Below are 22990 nucleotides of genomic sequence, written 5' to 3'. Positions count from 1 at the left end.
ATCCGATCGGAGATAAGAGAGGACTCCTGTGTGTATATACGAGCCGCGAATACGAGAGCACGGGACAAGGTGGACGTTCCTCATCTTCGGCTGGAGGCGCGTGGTTGGATATCGATATCTCGATGCATTTCCTCTTGCATCTATCTGCCCACACGGCGATGAAGAAGAAGAAGAAGAAGAAGAAGAAGAAGAAGAAGAAGAAGAAGAAGAAGAAGAAGAAGAAGAAGAAGACAAGCCTGGATACCTGTTCGCGAACCTACACTCTGCTGCAGTGAAAGAAGGATCAGAAAAAGAAGATGAAAAAGAGATGAGGAGAAAGAACATTCAGAAGAAGAAGAAGAGGAAGAAGAAGATCAGAGAGGAGAAAAGCACGGAGAAGACTCGTTAACTCCAGTAGCCAGGCTCTTTGGCGACTCCGCGATTGCGGCAGGTATGTACACCTACTTAACGACCTGGCCCAACCCAGCTACCTGTTCGACCATAGAGAATGATCGTTTTCCTAGCGCCAGCGATCGTTCAACGGCCGTTACGGAAGCGAATAACCGCGAAAGATGGAGGGAGAGAGAGGAGGAGAGGAGGAGATAGAGAGGGAGGAACGGAGTGAGGACGTAGAAAGTATCGAGTTAGTCTAGTAGGAGCGAGTGAAGAAGGAGAAGGAAATAGACGAGAAAAAGGAAAGAAATGCTGAAAGTATTATTCTATATTATGGCATCGTAAATACCATCATTCGAAGGAGAATATTATTTTTGGTAATACTTTGTTATATGGCTTCGATTTTATATACTATCTATGTTTTATATACTATCCAAGACATGTCAATTGGACATTTGTATCGTTGACATTTCCTTTTCGAAGAAGAATTCCGAAAGTTAGTTACTCGCTACTCTTTAGAAATGATCCCGTTTTTATCTCTTCGTCGAGAACATACCGAACGTGTGTGATTTATCTCGAAGGGACTCGAACCACCATCGGGTCGGTCGTCCGTCTGCACTGCGCAGACTCTAAAACGAGATGCGCGACCTTGAACTCGAACCCTCCAGGGCCTATCGATAGACGCCACGCGCCCCTCCTGACCTATATAAACATTCAGGGATGGTACAGGATAAGTAGTTTCTCATTTTCTGAAAACTTTTCTCGATGTATTTCTAACGGAGAAAAAGGAAAAAAAAGCCCATAAAAAAAATAATACAAGAAAATTTCATAGCTAATTTCATTTAATAATTAACGGCGATTATTCTGGTAATTTTTTCCCCTTATCATTACACATGAAATCGTCGTTGAAAGCACGAATATGTTTAGAAAAATAAAAACGAAACACGCTCGTTTTATCGGAGTAAATTGGAACAACGTAAATCATCATCAATTACTCCAAATAACGACTTTTTGACATCGGACAAGTAATATCTTAAATGTATGTACAAATTTCTTTTTGTCTCTCTTTAAATAATATTTATACTCATCGAAAGAAATCAGTTTTACGAGACATTCGATACGTGTGTCGAACTTCGTGTTCGTAGAAAGCGAAAAAGAGAGAGAGAGAGTAAGAGAAAGAAAGAGCAAAGTCAATCGCGCTTGGCAGCTAAATGTACGTGTGGGCGTTAATTACTCTGTTAAATCTAGCTCGAGTTAGTGGGAGTATTACATGCGTCGCGAACATAAACCGCCGACAGATACGTACGACCGTACGCGAGAGACGTTGTAAGCGGCAACGGGTTACGACTCTCAACCGGTGGATATCGTTTTCCTATAACTCTTTTTCCTCTCCTTCTTACCCTCCCTTTTTCTTCACTTTTATCTCGAAGCACGCGCCCGTACCCGAAGGTTCGTTCGTTCGTTCGTTCGTTCGTTCGTTCGTTTGAGAACACAAGGCATAAATTTCACGAATCTCATTGTTCCTTCGTGCCAGCGCGCGTGCTTTCGTACAAAAGACAGTGTGGTGTGCATGCAGAGTGTACGCGCGCGTGTGTGTGTATAAGATAAAAAGAAAGAGAGAAAGCACATCGTCTTTGATAGCTGTAAATATTTCATACGTTCGAAAAACAAAATATTACTCTCATAGAAACGACGTTAAAGTGAGATTAAAAATCACCGTGACATCTCTTACGTACTTATTTACAAATAAATAATAAAAAGATATTAAGAACAAAAAAAAAAGATGGCAGAGAGAAAACATTACCATTCGATGGCAATAAATATCTCATACGTTCAGAAAAATAAAGTATTGTTCTTCGTAGAAATAATGTGTAGCAAAGAACACCGAACGATTTCTTTTAAACCGATAGAAAAATAAAAAAAAGGGGGGGGGGAAATAAAAAATAACAATCGTCATAAATAAATTATCATACGAGTGAATCAAACGTTTTGATTTAAAGCGATTGTTCTCAACGAAACTCGCTTTCGCCTTCGCACGATGATAACGAGAGAATCGAATATCGAATTTATATCGCGTACACATATCTATACGTTGTTATATACATTGTGAGAAAGAAGAAAAAAAACATAGAAATAAAAAAAAACTGCATTGAGCTTGTGTCCTGAACGAGCGAGAGAGAGAGAGAGAGAGAGAGAGAGTTCTCTAGCATACGAAGGGAAGAAGAGGATAGAAGAAGAGAAAGGAGGGAAACAAGCCCTGGCTTTGCTGGTGGTACGTGAGAGAGTAATATTGATTTCCAGAGGGAAAGCGACGAGACGAGATAGCCTCGGTGTGCATCTTGCCGTTAGACCCAACCAACCAGATTCTCCCCTTCTCTCTCTCTCTTTTTCTCTACCTCTCTCTCTCTTTCTCTCTTCTTTCTCCTTTGCACATCGTTCGTTAAAGAGGGATGAATTCACGGTCAAGGCCGACAAACAACCCCTGCGCGAGCTCCATTAGCGCCATTGCTATCCACAGAAAAAAAAAAAGAAAAAGAGAGAGGGTGAGGGAGAGAGAGACTACTTCGTATTTTCACACATACACCCACGGAACGCATAACGCTTCACAAGACGATTAATCGCTACTATCCTCCTTCGAGCCATGTGTATATTTATCGCATTACCTTGTACTTTCTCCGATCCACGTTAGGTGTACACGTAAAACCAATATTCGTGGCGTCCACTGGGGTGTTTCTCCTTTTAAAAAAGAAAAATAATCCAACTGTGAACTTTAATATTCATCGATACATACCACTTGGTATATTTCAATGTACTTTACGTATAGTATCATAATTATGCACTTTGAATTTAATAATCGTTCCGATTGTATTCCTTTAGGAATTAGAGCTTCATGAGAAATTTTATAACGGCAAACAAAACAAAAAACAAAAGGGAGAAAAAAACGAGAAGGTCGATCGTCGCGAGAAGGGGGAGGAGCAGGAGAATAAAAGAAGGAGACAGAGAGATAGAAAAATAAAAGAAAAGGGAAAAGAAGAGGACGGATAAAATATCGTCGAAAGCCAATCGGTCGTTCATTACACGAAGGCAACACCTGCGAGCGATGAAGAAACCCGCAGCCAGCCACCTACGCGCGCGTACTTCGCTCGGCCCATTACCGTCCGCTCGAAGAATTAATTAAGGAACGATTCACACGGCCACGTCGCGCGACTTTCTGCCTCTACCTCTACCTCCACGTCCACCTCCACCTCCTCCTCCTCCTCCTCCTCCTCCTCCTCCTTTTTCTCTCTCTTTTTCTTCTCCTCCACATCAACATTCACACCACCATCGAAAACTTTTTTACACGACGAACACAAAGGCAATGATGGAGTCCGTCTTCGTCGTTTTATTAGCTTTAAAAAAACGCACCTTTTACATCATCCAAAAGAAAAAAAAAAGAAGGAACAAAACAAAACAAAACATAACAAAGCAAAGTAAACAAAGAAAAGAACAAAAAAATATCAATAGACGTAGACTTCGTCGATACACCTATCGAAAATAAGCCTAAGCTAGGCTGCTAGATTAGATAACGCAACTCGTTTCTACTTTCGTGGATCCGGTTTTCTCGTGATTATTCCACTCGAAAGAGCTCGATCTTGAGGCTCGTTGCTTTCATTCATGATTCTTGACTCTCTTGTTCTTCTTTCTTTTTTTTTTCTTTCTTAAGATCGTGTCATTTGTCTATAATCGAATAGTGGACATTATTATTATATTATTATTATTATTGTTGTTGTTGTTGTTGTTATTATTATTATTCTCATTATCATTATTATTAATATTATATACTCTCAAAAGAGCAGGAGAACCAAATTTCTACCACTTTGAATCCGATACGAGTAATCCGATCTTTTTCGATTCATCGATCGATGTCGAATCGATTCGATGTTTTCGTGTTGCTTTTTTTTTACTTCTCTTTGTATGTTAAACATAGATAGATATCGATGTTAATTAGAAAAAGAAAAAGTTGATATACGTGTTTTAAAGCGGCGTGTGCGCGCTTGAGAAATTGACGAATTTCAACCTGGAAAAAATCGAATAAAAAAGGACTGACTTAATTTTATACATGTGTGTGTTGTGTTGTGGTGTTTGTATTTGTATGTGTGTGTAGATAGACGGAACGATTTGCATTCGCGTCTTGCACGTACCAGGGACAACGAACGACGCGACAACTGCGACGAGTACGATGTACGCGCGACTGACAATTCGCAGCTAGTATCATCGCGCGAGAATCGCCTTCGCGGTGGATTAGCATAATAGCCGATCATTACGTTGCGCCGTCGTTCGATTTCCGTGGGCGTACGTCTCGGAATCGTAGTACATGAGCGGGAAATGAAATCGTACGGAAAGAATTACGGAAAAACGATGGGCGTGATCCGGAAAAGAAATCTCTTCTCCCTTTCTCGATCGAAATGCCAATGAAAATAACACGATACACGGGATGCTTTACCTCGACTCGACGAACGAGTTCGAGTTTTCCATTTCGAAAATGATCGTGGATAAATTAAACGCAAGGTATTTCGAAATTATACGAAAGGATGAAAACGAAAAGAAACTAAAATTTTTTAATTGATACGTCGCACGCGGAATGATAAAATTGAAAGATATCAAGTAATATATCTCTTAAGGGAATCAAGCAAAAGGATATAAGTGAAATTTTTATCGAAAGAGGATAAGTATGTTAATATATTTTATACATCGTTGTCCTTTGCTTATGGTATGCATATTTTCTAAGTCCAATGGGACGAGACATACGTTCACTTTCAACTTTCACGTTCAAAATCTAACGCTTGATCTTACGTTGCATTTGAAATATTATAATTTATAAGTGCTTCTCTGTAAAACTAATAATTCTGATTTATACTCTCATGCCAACTCAGCGGAGACACACACACACACGCGCGAGCGCACAATCGTTTTTAAGTAAAAAATATTCTTTCGGATGTGAGATTCAAAGATATAGAAAAAAAAAGAAATGACAATAAAAAAATAAAAATAAATAAATAAAATAAGAAAATATATAAAATCAAACAGACGAATGAAAGAGAAAAGGATGGATAAATGATCAATTGGAATCTTACATGAAAAGATTAACACAGAGTTTCATTCTATCCTAGGAAGAGAGAAGCAACTCGCTCGCTACCGACCGTGCTTTCTTCGCGCGCAATTACGCCAAATGGATTTCCTAATTGCGCCGGCGTACCACCAACCACCAGAGATTGCTCACGTTCGATCTCCTCTCGCGCGATGGATCGACAAAAATCAGGATATATCGAAGAGAAGAGACTTCTCCTCCTCCTACTCCTCCTCCTCATCTTCATCCTTCCTTCTTCTCTTTAAAGAGAAGAGAGCTTTCTCGAGCGCGGTCGGTTAGCAAGGAAAGATCTTCGCTATCCGTAGCTCGATCTGGATCGATCGATCGATCGACTGTTGCCTCGTTGAACGTCGATCCACCGAAGCAATCAACGAACACTCTACCTTCCTCTCTCTTCTCTTTCTCTCTTTCTCTCTCTCTCTCATGATTTGTGGCGGAAGCTTTATAACTATTCCCGATAATTGGATCGGACGTTATAATCGTTTCGAGCTAAGATCCCCTCCTCCTCCACCCCGAATAAATTTTCGTACAATCGTAGGACAGGGATACGATAATAACGATTTATATCGTGACTGTGGGAGAAAGATAATGCTCGCACGTTGAGAGATAAAAGCCAGCTAGGTATGTATGTAATTGTCTTTCGAAGGAGAACGACACCATAATCTTATCTCACAGATATCGGCTACCATTCTACGCTTCGAAGTCGTCTCAAACTATCCTTCGATACTTTCTTTGTTCTCTTTGTCTTTCTACATAGAGAGATATACATAGAGAAAGAGAAAAAGAGAGAATAAGAGAGTAAGAGAAAGAAAGCAAAAAGTAGAAAAGAGAAAGAGAGAAAAGAGAAGAAAGAAAGAGAGAGAGAGAGAGAGAGAGAGAGAGAGAGAGACACGGTGCAATCGCAGGGAATGCAATCGAGAGCAGCTTCGAAAGGGCTGCGATCTGCATAGCAAATTGGCGATCGATATACGTTGCTCACCGAGCGCGAGTCTCGAATTAAAGCGTATAACTTTCGTGTCCGGCGCGATGTATCATTATGCGCGAAAGGGCGGCTCGGGGAAGTTATGTGGTCGCGCGCGCGCAGCTGCTTGCTCGCATTTCGTCGCTACGGTTACGACGGGCGAACGGTGGCAGCGGCGATGCGACGGCACGAAGCGCGATTAATCCTCCCTGTACCGTTCGAGATACACGGATCGACGGTTTTACGATGCGACCAGGGAGCATCCTCGGCGACCTTTCTCCGATGATCGATTTGAAAAGCCGAGCTTCTGATGATCGATGACCAGCTTCACTCGGATAATTTCTTTTCTCTGTAATCCTTTAACGATGTCAACGAATGTCAACGGTAAAAGCATTTTAAAAGTATACACTTCGTTATATACTTTATTTTTTCGGATTGAAAAATCTCATATAACATATAACAGTATATCTTTCTCTCTCTCTCTCTCTCTCTCTCTTTCTCTCTGTAACATATTTGCCTGATCGTGAATATTCGTAGAAACTAAACTCTCGTAAGATAGTTCAATCTAACATCAAGCGAAGATAAAAGTACAGAAGCGTTTCCGACGATGTTCGATTGAAATAATCATTGATTCGTAAGTAAACTAATCAAAAACGTTAAAAATGGAACGATCTTATTACGATACTAGTCGAAACCAATAGACTTTTGATATCAGGAGATAATACTGGACCTGGATTCTAAAACTCACATATAGACCTGAGAGAAAGATCGAATATAGCCATTGGAGATCTATAGAAGAAGGCTTGAACTGTCGAAGAGAAAATGTTTTTGCCGCTAGCACCGTGTTGTTTGCAAACGAAACCGGACAGCCGTGACACCTGACACCTCCTTCTCGTGTGCACCATTCGTCTTACGTCTCCTACCTCTTTCTTCTTTTTCTTTCTTCTAACCTCTCTCTCTCTCTCACTCTTTCGCTCTTTCTTTTTCTCTCCTCTTTTTTTTCTCTTCTCTCTCTCTCTCTCTCTCGCACCCTCTTTCCGATACTCACGCGCACGCATGCACGCACAAAACGAAGGCCGCTGACTTCGCGGCTCTTATCGCGCGCTCGTGTCAACGAAGAAGTCGATTAAAACAATGGAGGCATCATTCGCACGATTACTATCCCCCTACGCTTTAATTATAGTATGTAATTTAATACAATATACGAGAGAATCTATATATAGACGTCAACAAACCTACCTGGACGAATTAATGTTATTTTTACTCAACGAAAATAATGTTTACTTCATTTATCTCTTACCATATAATAAATCACTCAGAAAACTCTGCATACATGCATACATATATATGTATGTCCTTCATCTCTGACTAGTACGTGATGAAGATATAAAAAAAAAATAAAAGGAAGAAAAGGTAAATAGAAAAGAAGAGAAAAGAATACACGCGCGCACGTCACGGTAGGCACGGGCACGGGCACGGGCACGGGCACGGGTTTGAATACAGGAACGCGCGCGTACGTACTCACCAAAGTCACGAGCCGTGAAGGGACACGCGTAAAGAAGATTGGTCGCAGTAGATCGTTCTACGTGGCTGACTTTTAAGAAGAAACGAGCGTTGGCCACGAGACACGTCCGTTTCCGATCCGTGAAAACCACCCTCCTACGTGATCTCCACCGGAAGCAAAGGGACGAACGAAAGAAATCAACAATTTTCTCGATACAAATGTCCCGAAGAATACGAAAGATCTTTGCTTTACTTTGGAATATGCGGAAAAATAACGAAGAAAAAAAAACGAGAAAAAAAAGAATGAGGAAAAAACAAAATAAGTTCCGATCGTCTAGACACGAGTTTGCGCAAAACAATCGATGAGTCTTTCCCGCAACGCAATTGTATTATAATACATACAACGTACATACTACGTACGTACATGATAAATGACAAAGAAGTAATCTTACGAAAAATATAAATATCGAAGATACTATTTGCTTTTTGTTTTTGTTTTTTTTTTCTTCTTTATCTTCTTCCTTCTTCTTTGTCCCTTTCGCTATAAACATCTCGTCGATCCGTAATTTTTGATATATCGCAAAGCGCACGCGGCCCGTTGGAAATCCGATAAAACGAGACGAGTTTATCTCACGAACGAAAAGGTCGAGCGTGAAAAAGAGAGAGAGAGAGAGAGAGAGAAAGGTAGAGAGGGATGAGAAAGAGCGTGAAAAGGGATTCGATCGGTGATGTGATCATCCACCGACACGATGACGACGACGACACGACGATACAGGCGGCAACGGGAATATACGAGACACACAGAACATACACACACATGTACACGTATGTATGCACGTTAGCTTTCCACTTCGTTCGCGTTCGCTCCACTTCCGACGCTGAGCGTCGCGACGCTCGGTTGAACGGCTCGCGCATATGCCATTATTAAAAGCCGCCCTCGCACGTGATCATCTACGACATAAGCATACACATCTATACACGTATGCGCGTATGTGTGTGATATACATACATACATATATATATATATATATATATATATATATATACACGCGCGACTCTTTATCCAACATCGATTATAAACGCACTCTTCTGTCAACGAGGGTTCCCGATGGGAGAAAGCCTTTGATATTAGCCGATAACTCGGCGAGACACATTTTTCTCTCCACTTCGTGAGAAGAACACTTCCTTTTTCTTTCTTTTCTCCTGCTACGTCTCTCTCTTTCTTTTTCTTTATCTCTCTCCCTCTCCCACCCTCTATTCTTTTTCTCTCATAAGAAAGCAACCGGCAATTCTCCTCGAAGACGAAATGTATCTAACGTTCGTACTTAATGTAAATTTCTACGAATATAAATTCTCGTTACTCCCCTTTCTTATATATACACTGTTCGAACGAACGTAAAGAATTCTTAGAAAACATCGACAACATTTTGGACAAAAAAAGGAAAGAAAAAAAAAACCATTGATAAACACTATTCCGAATTAAAATATTCTTTACTATTACTATTATTAATATTAGCATTATTATTATTTATTACCGTGCTCTATGGACCATAGATTTCGAGTGTCCCTTCTAAGATGACAACATCGAAAGATGACAACATCGCCAAAGCAAGGCTAAGCTAAATGCGGCGGACTAATCAATTTAACGACGTAATCTCGACAAGGTCTCGATTTCTATCGATAATATCGTTCTTTGAAGGTGTATCGTAGATTAAGCCGTTCCACTTTCCGCTTGATGATAACACGACGAAACACGCAATTTCTTAAGTATAGGCTACGGAAATCTAAGAAAAAGATTTACTGATCCGATTAAATATTGATATCGTTAAAATATCTCTAAGTTTCTTTCTGTAATTTTTTTTTTCGGAGATAACGATCAATACCTAATTGGTATCGATTGTTATCGTATACCTAATTGTTTTGAGGTTTGCGGGCAGATAAATACAAGACGTGAAAAAAAGAAAAAGAAGAAAAAAAAAAGAAAAAAAATCGATGAAAATCATGACGATGACAATGACAATTGCAGCTTACCGGTCGAATTTCAAAGGATCTCGAGCATTCGTTCCCTTCGATATTCAGTTCCTTCCGATTGTGAAAACGTTTTTCCTCCTCCTTCTTCTTCTTTTCTCCTCCTCTTCCTCGTTTTTCTTTTCGATCCTTTGAGCTGGAAGACGTCGACGTTTCTCAGTACACGTTGATCCAACAATAACAACAATAATAATGTCACGCGATCACAGCAATAGAACAGGCACTGAACGACGCGTTGTGTATCATAGAAGAAAAGCGTAAGTCGTAGTGTAAATTTGTAGTATCCTTCGAGAGTATTATCACAGCTATCGGGCACGATGTATGAACGAGAAAGGAGAGAGGAGAGATCGATCAAATGGCGATCGAGCAACGTCCTCCACTATGATCCTTTCTGCTTGTCGCCGCAAGAATAAGAAGTGGAAACAACAAATAACAATAACAACGAAGAGACTCGCTCGTTCACTCGCTTAAATGTATATATATGTGTGTATATATATATATATATAATATGTATAATTAGTTGCACACGCACGCACACACACGATACACGTTTACTCTCTCTCTCTCTCTTTCTCTCTCTCTTTCTTTCTTTCTTTCTTTCTTTCTTCTGTCCCTCTTCTTTCCTTCCTTCTTGTTTCTTAAAATAAATTTCCGTCACTTGTAGAAGTAATGCAAAGAACACTGGTTTGTCACATCAAACGTAGAAACGCTAGACTTTCACCCCTCTCTTTTCTTTCGCCACCGCGACTACGTGAACGCTACCCTCTTCTTGCGTAAAACTTCTGGCGTGCAAGTAGAGAAGGACGAGCGAGTATTGTAAAGGGCAGAGTAAAGGCGAGAGTATATATAGAGATTAGGGTGGACGGGGGAGAGGCACGTATCAAGAGATATCACAGACTCGAGATCCAACTTCTTCGTCTTCCTCCTATCCTCTTCTTCCTCGGGGCTAACTATGGTAGTACGGTGGAGCGAGAGTGCCTCGGCGACGTTTGTCTGTTCGCGCGCGCGAGAAACCAGCGACGAACGTACGAACGGAGGTGGACGTGGAGGTGGAGGTGGTGTTGAAGAAAGAGTGAGAGAGAGAGAGGGGTGGGGGAGGAGATTCTTCAGAGAGGGAGAGTAGGAGGAAGAGGAAAAGGAGGAGGAGGAGGAGGAGGAGGAGGAAGAAAAGATTCGATGGTGGGAGCTTAATCGAGCAAGAGTATCAACCCTTCTTTCTTCCTCTTCTTTTTCTTCTTTCTCTCGTTATCGAGTTCGCGTCGCGAGCGGGAGGATAAAAAGGAGGAGATGGTGCACGAGGAGGAGGAGGAGGAGGAGGAGGAAGAAGATCAGTTTTAGTAGAAGGTAGTGGCGTGTTCGTATCGATAAGAAAAGGTTCGTGCGTGCATATACGCGACACGATAGAAGAAGAAGAACAATAACAAATAATAGTAACGTCAACGACAACAACGACCCTTCCAGTAGCGCGGTCTCGCGCCGACTGCGAGTCGAGCTCGGCTCGCGGGTTTCACCTTCGGCCGCGTTCGGTTACCCCCACTACCTTCTACTTCGCTCGCCCCTTCCCCCTCCTTCCTTCTTCGGCATCGCTCTCCATCCCTCTCTCTTCCCTTCTCTTCTCGTTCTCTTTCTCTCTCTTCTCTGTCTCTCCCTCTCTCTTTCTCTCTCTCTCTCTCGCACTCTTTTCTCTCCCTCCCTCGCTCTCGCATGTAAGATCCCTACACGTGCGCAGGCCGCGTCCCCAGTTGATTTTCGTGTGCGTGAACTTTGAGAGACCCGTTGCTATCGTCCGTGCGATTCGTCTTCAATGTGTGCAGTTGATCGCAACTTCGTTCATCCCCACCACTCCACTAAGAGAGCCCGTGCCGCTTACCCCCACTACGCGGCCTTCTTCGGGCAGTCTCGTCCCCCTTCGCGCGAGCCCTGGCGAGCCCTCTCGAGGTGGGCGCACGACGAGCCCGTCTCGCGTTAGTACGACTACGGACGTGCACCGCGAACCACGCCTATTTCCCCCTACCTTCTTGCACGCGACCGGCCACCTCGCGCCGTTTTTACCGGCGCGCGCGCGACCTCACTCGTTCTCGCTCGAGTCTACTTGCGTTCTTCGTCTCTCCTCTCCTTCTTTCTTCTTCTCTTTTATGCACGCCCGAGAGTGTACTCTCTACGTAGGTGTCTCTCTCGAAAGAGTGACCAAACGTGCGAGGGAAGGTCTCTTACGCTGCCTTTCCTCCGTAGCACTGCCCACGCGCCAAGGGTGTCGGAGCTTACGTGCGCGCGCAAACTCCGTAAAGCTCTTACCCTTCTTTGCCTGATAAAACGTTCCTCTTTCTCTCTCTCTCTCTCTCTCTCTTTATCTCCACTTTTCTTTTTCTCTCTCCTATTTCTTGTTACATTAAATGTGCAAACATCGATTCGGTCACATATATCCTTGTTTCTACCCGAGGATGTCGTGGATCGGTTTCTTTCCTTTTTCTCTTTTTTCTTAAACGGGAAAGGGTCGATGCGCTTTCTTTTTCCAAGAACTTTCCTCCGCAAACCTTTCCTTCTCCTGGTGTTGACACGTGGTCGCGCCTACGGCCACGCTTTGGACACGTGTCCGCCGGCTCGAGAGTACTCGCTAAGTGGCCGCTCGACCGTTTGAATTTTTTCGAGACGCTCGTATTTACTTTTTTTTACGAAAGCCTCGGCGCGTCATCGGTCTTCTAATGCCAGATGGAGAACCGTAAAGTGCGTGAATACTTAAGACGATTTATTTTAGGCACTCGCGTGCCATGAATATATTAAGTTCCTATATTTCCTCCTTCTTTTACTCCTTTCCCTCGGGAGGAACGGTGATCCTCGAGTTTTGTTTATATACTGGGAGTGCCACTCGTACATCGATGCAATCTACGTTTGAACGTACACACGCAAATACGACGAAATGTTTCGCATAAAAGTCGAAATGTTTCTATCACGATCCTCATTTATCATTCTTATAATTATTCACCGATAATCGACGCTCATTTGTAGTTAAAAAATTGGAAAAAGTTCGATGGAGATCATCGTTAAGAGAAAGCTATTTTCAGGGCAAGGTTTTTTTTTCGTTTTCATTTTTTTTCCCCCCTTTGTGAAAGGAACGACGAACGAGAAAGAACTTCTCCGACGTAGGCTTTTACGCTCTCATGACGTTCGTAGAATCGAGACGTGTAATTTGGTAAGTGCGTACAGAGGTAGATGAGAGCGTATATCGCCGTTATAATTATAACAAATTGATAGGTTCGGTTCGAACTTAGCGGTGGGCCACCTCTTATTGGAATAATTGCGCGATCCGCGTCATTAGCCTTAATGAGCCTGGCAGTCGGGATGACGCCTCCTCCTAGGAACCCGTTGCACTTTCGAAACGAGTCTCTCTCCTTCTTTAGGATACCCACGCATCGTGTCATCTCTAGTTACAAAAAAAGACAAATACGAGACCCTCAGACATGCACTTAGACATTTCTCTCTCAACACTTTTTTTATTTATTTTCTCTTTATAAATTCATCATTTGTTTACCAACGTTCTATTACAAAACATTCTCTTACCATGAGAATCACGTTTATCATCGTCCGAAATTGATTTCTTCGTTTTAGAAATTACTTTTATTTCTTTCTTTTTTTTTTTATAGATTTTTCCACGAGATCGCAGAAAGAAAATAAAAAAACATGGAAACCCGTTTAACACTTAGCTGAGTATTACAGAAAAAGAAAGAAAGAAAAGAAAATGACTTCCACGTTTGATCAAATTTTTTCTTGCACGGGTTACACGTCGATCTATGTGCGTAGAGTATTCCACGCACGTGCGCTCGCGCGCATTGTCACGCACGCCCTCGAAGCTTTCGACGGTTTGCACCTGGGTCGAGGCCAGTACCCACCTTTTTTTCCGCAAGAAAGAGATCCTTACCTAAAGGCGCGCACGCACGAGATGATCCAGCTGTTTGATCTTTGCCACGCGCTCCCTTTTTACGTGTCTTGGCCGATGCCACCGCGGGCTTGCCCGTTTACTTTGATACAACATCTGCGTTTAAACGATTTTCACGCGATCGATCTTCTCCTCTTCTTAGTTCGTAGATTGCAACAACAACGACAAAAAAAAAGATAAGCCAAAAAGAATCAATGTCTAATAATTATAATAAAAAGAAAAAGGAACATAAAAAAAGAGAAAACGAAGAGTTGGAAGGTTTCTCCTTGAAAACGCGCGCGAAGAAGAAGAAGAAGAAGAAGAAGAAGAAGAAGAAGAAGAAGAAGAAGAAGAAGAAGAAGAAGAAGTAGAAGTAGAAGAAGAAGAAGAAGAAGAATCCGAGACGTCGCTCGTCGGTACACGGCGTCGAGTGAAAATTACTCTCAAAGGGACGCGCTCGTAAAAGCAATTAAGGCTACCGCTCGTCTCGATTTATCGTCTGTCCATCGGCCATTCTTCGACATAAATTTATAGACGATTCTTCGATCGTCCGGCTCCTTCTCGCGTAATAATCGTACTCGTGGAAGGATCGTATCTTTCGACGAAAGGCTGAGAAAGAGAGAAAACGAGAGAGAGAGAAAGAAAAAGATAGATAGAAAGAGAAAGAAAGAAAGGAAGAAAGAAAGAAAGAAAGAAAGAAAGAAAGAAAGAAAGAAAGAAAGAAAGAAAGAAAGAGAGATGGTACGGCGTCCCGTACAAATCCCAAAATAAATGTCATCGTGTATCATCGTGGTAACGTAATCCGGGATCGCGAAGACAAATGGCGGCAGAATACGATACGATGCACCGCGGTCGGTCGGTCGGTCGGTCGGTCGGTCCAGCGAAGAGGAGAGAGAGCCTTCTTCGTTGTTCGTATTTACATACCGCGAGACGAAGACGGCTCTCTCGTCGTTGCTCTTTCTCTCTCTTTCTCTCTCTCTCTTTCTTTCTCTTTCCCTCTCTCTTTCTCTCTGTCTCTCTTTTTCCAATAAGTAGAAAGAGAAGGAGGAGAAGGAGGAAGCCGTGAAGAGGAAGGACGAGACGAGCGCGTAGTTAAGGTCGCCGATACCGCGAGAGCCGAACGAAGGACGGCCGATGACTTCTCTCTTATGGAGAACCGACAGCCTCGACGCTGCGTTTTAGAGCCACGTTGACTCACCGCGCTCGGATAAACGCGGAGGTGTATATTAAACAAACTCAAACTTTGCTTCTCCTTCTTTATCTTGAAGATCGTTGTACCTCTCTAACGCTTTGCTTTTTATCTTTCATTCTTTTTTTTCCTTTTTCTTTTTCTTTTCTTTTCTTGTTTTTTTTTTTTGTTCTTTTTTTCCTTTTAAGTACGAGACCGTTTTAATCCTACGTGTTACCTAACGTTTATTTAGATGGAAATGAGGGAATGAATTTTCTTTTTCATTTTTATCGAATTTTCTTATTGGTTTGTAACGAATGATGAGAGTTAAGTTATATGGGTAAGTGTAATTGGTAGGATGAGGAGGGTGCAAGGGAGGGAAGAAAAAAGAAGAAAAAAGAAAAAGAAAAGAAAAAAAATCAAAGACAACGGAGAGTCGAGAGAAGTCAGCTTTCTCTTCGACTTCGTCCCAGTCCTGAAAACAGAGACTCGTCCGAGTCGCACGGTCATGCGTCAAGATTTTAAGCAAACACGAGGTTCGCGCGAGAGCACGTACGTAGTACGTACATACAAGCCGGTCACGGCACGGCCGTACAAGACCAAGTTAAAAAATACTCGCATTTGCTCTGTCTCGAAGACCACTTCGCGGACGTATACACCCTACTAGAGGAGTCTAGCTCCGAGAATTCTCTTCTCGATATAACCGCTGTCGCGAGTTATCTCTCTCTCTTTCTTTCTCGTTCGCCTTGAGAAGGTCTCAGCTTCGAGGTCGAAGGTTCAAAGAGGACGTTCGACGTATGGAAACGGTAATTAATAAAATTTTAATGTGATTTATTCTGTATGATAACTCTTCGATATCTCAATGGTAAATCTAAACGTAGATACATACATACGTAGGATACTTTCTCGTACGCTCCGAATTACGACGTTAGCATACATAATGCATTCTAATGCGCTCGTCCTAATCTGAAAATGGAAAGCCGATTTCTTCGTAGACTAACCTATGTACGTAAGTATGTATGCACGACGATGTAGCAAGGCGATATATCACGTTCCGTTTTTCCACGATGCTATCAGGATATGGAGGAGAAGAGGGAAGAAACAACGTCGTTGAAGTAACGTAGAGAAGACGAGAGAGCAAGTGGAAAGCGTAGGCGGGGCGCATACCAGAGGCACCTGCTCATTTACTTTGCGCCGGCGGTTGGTAGTCGATGGTAGGGGCTCCTCATTAGGATTTGCCCCTACCATTCCGTTCTAACATCGTTCGTTGGATCTCGACAGCTTGAGGGGTGAAGAGAGAGAGAGAGAGAGAGAGAGAGAGAGAGAGAGAGAGAGAGAAAGAGAGAAACACACATAGCTTCGACTATATCGTTTCCTTCGCGTCTACTTACGTACGTCGGCCAATTAATGAACTTCTTTCACGATATTCTCGTTCCAAACGAACGAACGGTGGGAGAAACTAAGGCTTCAGACCGGCTTGGTTAGCATCGAGAAGTAGTAGAGACGAAGACAAACAGATAAAGAGAGCAAAAGAAAGATATATATATATATATATCTTTCTTTTGCTACACACACACACAGGTATAAGGTAGCTCGCAACCTACAACCTACGAGAAGCGTTAAAAAGACCGATGACTACCTTGCCTCTCACCTGCGAAGGCTGAACGAGAGAGGAAACGGTCGATCGAGTCACTCGGAAGAAGGAAACGAGACGAACGATTGGTTCCACGTATCAACGAGTATACCGCCTACTTCTTCTTGCAAGAACCGCGAGTGTGGTGTGTTCTTTCACACCGCTCTGCCCGCCACCTACTCTACCTCTTGAATCGAAGCGAGAAAAGACGATACGTGTCAGCCATTAATTCTTCGTTTCACGGCCGTACCAGATTCGACCTGATTTAACGCGTCTTCTCTGGATGCTCTACTTATGCGATTGGTTGGTTCGCTATCTTTCTTTTTCTTTTTCTTTTTTCTAACGAATTCGTGACGCACGAGAATTCTCTAAAAGTTTAAATTGGAAAGAAAGAAAAAGAATTTTAATCGAACGAACCCGTTGAATTATTCTTGAAAGTCCTATAAAGGAAATATCCGTTGGTTACGCTTTTCCCACGTACATGGCACCTTTTCTTTGCCACCTGTTGCTACTCTCGTTTACGAGACCCCTATAGAGAGAAAGATTTCCTCGTAACCGTAACGAACGGCGGCGGTAGCAGCATCGCCGAAGAAGGATGCGAGCTGGCAAGGAGAACGCATCGCGGAGCACGGAATTTGATGAACGCTGGGGTTCGCGAACCTTCCGGTTTAACAGCTAAATCCTACAGATATTCTAGCTCCAGCGAGAGCACTCCGAGCGTGTTGGTAAATTAATGACGCGAGACCGACGATGCGAACCGTTTTGCTATACGATCGACTTAGATAAGTTACCCAATAAAAATGATATCATTGATCTTCAACGATCCACGATATATAGAAGTTTCTTTTCTTCCTTCTCTCCCTTTCTTTTTTCCTTTTATTTTCGATCTCAAACCTCCAAATGATTTAAAAAATCACACGGATTTCGAAATTTTATCATTTCGATTACACTTGACATTAGACGATCGATAGAAAATCGATCTATCGATCTTCTATACAACAATTTCAACACCAATCATGATTAACAGCAGTAATAGACTGACGCATAAACGTTAGCAACGTAATTCTTCCTCGTTCGTATAAAGTCCGTCTCGCTCGAAAGTTTCAACACCCAGAAGAGATTTACGAGGCGGCGAAAGAGAAAGAGAAGGGAGAAGGATAGCGAATAAGGCGAAGAAGGTAGTATTACTGACTCAAGAAGGACGAGAAGGGAGAAAGAAAAATAGTCGAAACCACAAGGTAAGCATCCCTTTTCTCTCTCTCTCTCTTTTTCTCTCCCTCGTCATGGGCGTGCGCCACGGGAACCCATGGGACTTCGTGTAAGATCTCACATAAAGATCGTCGTCTGTACGCAATAATGGGCTGCTTGGACGTCTTGTCGCCCGTATTCCTGGTCGTCGTCTCCGTCGTCGTCGAGAAGACGGAGACGACGACCGTTATGACGAAGTTTGCTTGTTGCAGCTTGCTTCCCCATACGAAACGTGTGAGAACGTATGTATGTGTTTATACGTGGGTGCATCGCCGTATGTACCTTTCAGATTTGTTCTCTTTCTCTCTCGCTCTCGCTCTCTCTTTCTCTCTCTCCTCTTTCTTTCTCATATTCTTTGTCATACGCTTCTACCCATGACACAATGGCACAGGAGCAAGGCAAAGCTGCAGGGGGTGCGTTGTAGTCTTTACTCTCTCAATTTGTTCTTTCCGTATTAGGGCGCAATAACCAGACCGAAAGCAGGTCGTCTTCCTTCACGGTGAAGACGATCGATGTCCGTCTACTGTATCTGGTTCATGTATCAAGAGACGTCGAGGTATATTTTAAAGGGTCGTTCGATGGTTTATGGCTTTTTAAATTATATCCTTAATGGTACGATTATCAAGATGAAATCGATATTTCATAAGTTTCGCGGATATATTAAGGATTGGTATAAAGTTATAAGAACGAGAAAATTATTGTATCGAGTGTACTTATTTTAGTTAGCCGTCTCGCACGATGTGAATGTAGAAACATATGTTCTACGAATTATGCATATATATATATATATACACATATACACACACATACATACGTATGTCCATAGAAAAGAATTGCAACGTGACGCTCATTGTGATTCGCGGTGACGCGTATCACGTAAATGACGCTTTTAGGCCGAACGAACGGAAGGCGTCCTACGGCGTTACGAAGTATGTTGACAGAATTGACGCGTAATTGCACGTTACACTTTAATTTCGCTACCCATAATACAGCCTTGTTGCTATACACTGCCTGCGGCACCTCTTCGGTAGTTCTGCGCCGCGAGTGCCTTCCATTCAACGGCACCGACGCAAAATGTTTCAGGCACATTCGCTTGTCTTGCGTCTCTCTAGCTCTTAGAAAGAAAAAAAGAACACAGAGAAAAAAAAAGGAAAAGAAGAGAGAAGTAATCGTTAGTACGGCATTCGAATAACGATCATTATCTCGAATATCCGTTTTCGAGAATATTTCATTTCTTCCAATTACCGTCGCAATAATTAATTAAATTAATGAAGTTATCAAAGAAAATTAGGATCGTCTCACGCCTAAAATTATCCTGAATTGCACGTCCGTCAAATGTTGACCAACTTCTTTCGGAACCAAGGACACCCAACGGTCTTTATGGTATCTCAGAAGAGGGACAATGGTCAGTAACACGCTGACGGTGGTGTCCATAGCGATTTCAAGGCGTGTTACTATTGTGCCTCGTCTTAAATGGACCAAACAGGATCGACGGGTGGTCCTTTTTTCTCAAGACCTTTTCCTTCGGTAGGGCCTCCTTAATGTCGTAGCGCACGATGAGTCAAAGAAGAAGACGCCCGCAAAAATCGATCCTTTGCGACGTTCGTAAATGGAATCCCGTTGGGATCCGAAGGGCGTGTAAACGTTCTAACTATCCTAAACTTCTTCTGATTTATTGTAGGCAAGCCAAACGCGAGTAGCTACACGCACGCGACGATCGTTTGCTCGACGTGTCCAGCCACGCTAACAAATCGATGCTACCTACACGAGCCACTCGTGTCTCTCCGTACATCTTTTCTTGATTCTTTTTTTCTTTCGTCCATTTTCTTTTTCTTTTTTCACATTTTCTACCGGCTTTCATAGAGGAAAGGGGATATGGATAGGAATACGAGCTGGTTATGATTTCTATCTCTCCACGGTAGCCCTTGCTCACGCGTGTTACAACGTTACGTTCCATCTGTTGCTCTCGACATTTTTCCATTCCGATCCAATTTCAAAGTCATTTCTCATGTTCATACACGAGAAGCGAGTTCAAGTAAGTGCGATAATAACGTTCGAGTATTCCTAATCTTTCTGTTTATTACGATCTTTTCTCTCTCTCTCTTTCTTCGTCTCCTTCTCTCTTTAATCCGTTCCAATCGGTAGTCTCCAAGTCGAAAAGCAAAGGAATTAAAAGGCAGGGCAACGAAAGGCAGCGAACGTTGCAGCTTCCTGATGGATGGAGTGATAAAAAAGTGAGAGCGAATGAAGAGAAGAAGAAAGAAAAAAAGAAAGAGAGGGAGAGAGAGAGAGAGAGAGAGAGGGCAGAGGGTGGTCGTAATGAAAAAGAGAAGGAAAGAAGCTGTTGAATCGACGAGGACTCTGATCCAAGGCGGACTACAAAGGAGCTTGCCTCGTCATGCCTTGAATAGCTTTGGTAAGGAGGCAGGATTAGCTTAGTTTAAGTTACGAGGGTGGTGCTGGCTCCCCTTCCAGTCTTGAATGGGGCACGTGCTACCACCGTCGTAATCTTTCGACCAAAAGCCAGAAAGACCCTTCTTTCTTTTTCTTCGGATTCTCCTGCGTTTGTCTGTCTGCCTGTCCGTTCGTATGTATTCGCTAACTTACGGCTCGCGACTAGGATCGCTTCTTCTAGCTTCTCGCGTTTCTTTTTACCGACGGTAGTTTGAGAGAAGAACAGCTGCTCGTAGGAAGATCGAATTAGCGACTCTCCCTTCTTCGCGCACGTGCTCGAATGACTTCCTTTCCGGTGATCTATTTTGCGATCTATCAGGAAGATCGCTAAATCTTTGATGAGACACGTTCTCGCACTATTCTCCAAGATCACATTTAAACAATAAAAAATTTTATACGTTAGATAGATCTATAAAAGCTAGATACCTTTTTAACCGTGTTACAAGAGTTAGAAAGACTAAACGTGAACTTTCTTACTGTCTTTTTTTTTTCCTTTTTTTTAAGTCGTTCGAACGAGTTACTCGAAAGTAATGCGTGAGTACACGGTAAAGGAACGGTTGTTAAGCGTGCCAACCCTACGATTGTCTCGACGTCGCCCTAGGCTCTTTCTTTTTTTTTCTTTCTCTCTCTCTCTCTCTTTCTTGTAAGGATCGTGCAGAGAAAAGAGAAAAAAAGGAGGTGCTGGCTCGCGTGTCGAGTACGCAAATGCGTGCGCACTACGCATCTGTCTCCTCTCTCGGTTCTAGGGGCCACTACGTACCTACGTATATTTATACACCTACACGTAACTTCTTTTCTGTCACGAATATAGGTTCTTACTAGGAAATAATACCTATGTGTATAGGTGTGTTTCGACGAACGAGTTCGGGCACGCGAGAGTTATACGTGTGGTGATATATGGCGTGTACATAAGGTCGGGAACATCCAGCCACTAGTTGCTATGCTACCGGTATACCAAGCTCGTGGTTCCGCCGATATCGTCGTCTATGGTGAATTTCTATGCGGCGGTGAGTCTGTTACTAGACGCTATCGCGACTCCTTCTCTTCCTTTTACACAAGCGACGACGTACTGCAAACGCGGATTCTTTGAAGTGAACCTCCCCGTCGATGGATCACTTTCTGTTTTCTTCTTTTTCTTCTTCTTCCACTTCTACTTCTTCTTCTTCTTCTTCTTCTTCTTCTTCTTCTTCTTCTCGAGACAAGTGCCCGAGTCTTCGGAAGAATTCATTGCCTTCCATTGGGCAAATTTCAATCGTCTTATTTACATCCGCATTGTCAACAACGAACGAATGGAAAAAAATTATCGAAATAAAATGGATAGATAGTTCATCTAATCTTTCCCTAACTGGGCCAAGAAAATTTATCTAATCGTACGACGTGTCTTCTTTACTCTACGTGATCGGACGACGAATATCCAGGAACCAGTATCACCGAGTTGGTATCTGCACATGCTAAAACTGAAAACCGTACGCCTTGTGCTCGTGCAGTAGCGTTTCAATGAACGGCTCGGAACAGACGATTATAGAGGTTGTGCATAAAACGATATAACGAATGCAAGGGACCGGTACGTCGGCTACTATTTGCTATGCAATCGGAATATCCAACTGGGGTTAGAGTGTTACCGAGCGAAGCGAGGTCAAGAATTTCTTTGGGCCAGCTACGGGAGAGTGAGTAATCGACTTGTGAAAACGTTTTTCTACTTGTTATATTCTAACCGTACTCGCGCAGATCAAATATTCCTGTATTGTCCGACTGTTTTATCGAATCGGTGGATCATTGAATATAATTATGGAAAAAAGTCGGAAATGATAGCAATGCCAGAGGTGAAAAGTTTTGGGAGAAAGCGTCTATCTTGTGTTATCCTATTACAGAGAAGAATTTTCACCGATTTCACGCTCGATCCTGACGATAAAACATGGAAATTTATATCATCTCCTCGTAGACGCTCGACTATACGTGTAATCGTAAAAGTAAACGTATGTAGGTATATCAAGAAAGCAGACAGCTCGCTCGAGTTCGTTTCTTAGGACGTTTGCGTGCACGCAATGTGTTACGTAAGAAGGTGACTGAATCACTTGCGTGTGAATTATGAAAGTACTATTATTATGCGTTTCTCGTATCACTCCTATCTCCTTTGTGCTGCCATTATCTCACTTCTCAGTTTTTTCTATTCTGCATACTCGCCCGTGATTTACACAGTTGCTCTTTCTCGACGTACCAACAGAGAATGGGCGAGAGAGAGAGAGAGAGAGAGAGAGAGAGAGAGAGAGAGAGAGAGAGAGAGAGAGAGAGAGAGAGAGAGAGAGAGAGAGAGAGAGAGAGAGAAAGAGAGAGAGAGAGTTAAAGAGAGAACTAGGAAACTCGATCGTCCCCGATCAGTCCACTATACCCTTCTCCTTCGAAGATGCTCTCCTTCCTCGCGAAATCGCTCGTATTTTATCCCCACTGTGATACACGCGTTCTCCTAACGCTACGTTAATACGACTTTACGAGGAGCTTAAACGGTAGTTCAATGCCGCTCGAAGCTCCATACGATCATCGATTCGTATCCCCAAGTCTTGGCTTTTGCCATCGATTACGCT

The 22990-nt window shown here is 42.7% G+C and overlaps 1 protein-coding gene across 11 annotated transcripts in view; it reads right to left on the bottom strand.

Annotated features, from left to right (window-relative positions):
• The window catches only part of LOC127072762 (early growth response protein 1), a 217822-nt gene that overhangs the window by 192635 nt on the left and 2197 nt on the right, over positions 1-22990 (bottom strand). For 4 of the 11 annotated variants that reach the window (XR_007785585.1, XR_007785584.1, XR_007785577.1 and 1 more), the window contains exon 2: positions 9996-13413. The exons of 2 other annotated variants lie outside the window; for them this stretch is intronic. Coding sequence is in view for 1 of the 9 variants with exons in the window: in XM_051013455.1 (XP_050869412.1) it covers positions 3036-3108; positions 3451-3524 (147 nt within the window). In the remaining 8 variants the exon portion in view is untranslated. Of the gene's footprint in view, positions 1-1050; positions 1075-1097; positions 2881-3035; positions 3109-3450; positions 3540-5469; positions 8916-9995; positions 13414-22990 lie in introns of those variants that run through there. 5 more of the 11 variants (XR_007785579.1, XR_007785580.1, XM_051013455.1 and 2 more) reach the window with 5 other exon arrangements.

The sequence above is a fragment of the Vespula vulgaris genome, chromosome 2 (assembly GCF_905475345.1).
Source record: "Vespula vulgaris chromosome 2, iyVesVulg1.1, whole genome shotgun sequence".
In the NCBI taxonomy this organism is placed as follows: Eukaryota; Metazoa; Arthropoda; class Insecta; order Hymenoptera; family Vespidae; genus Vespula; species Vespula vulgaris.
This window is presented reverse-complemented; position numbering and strand designations above follow the sequence as displayed.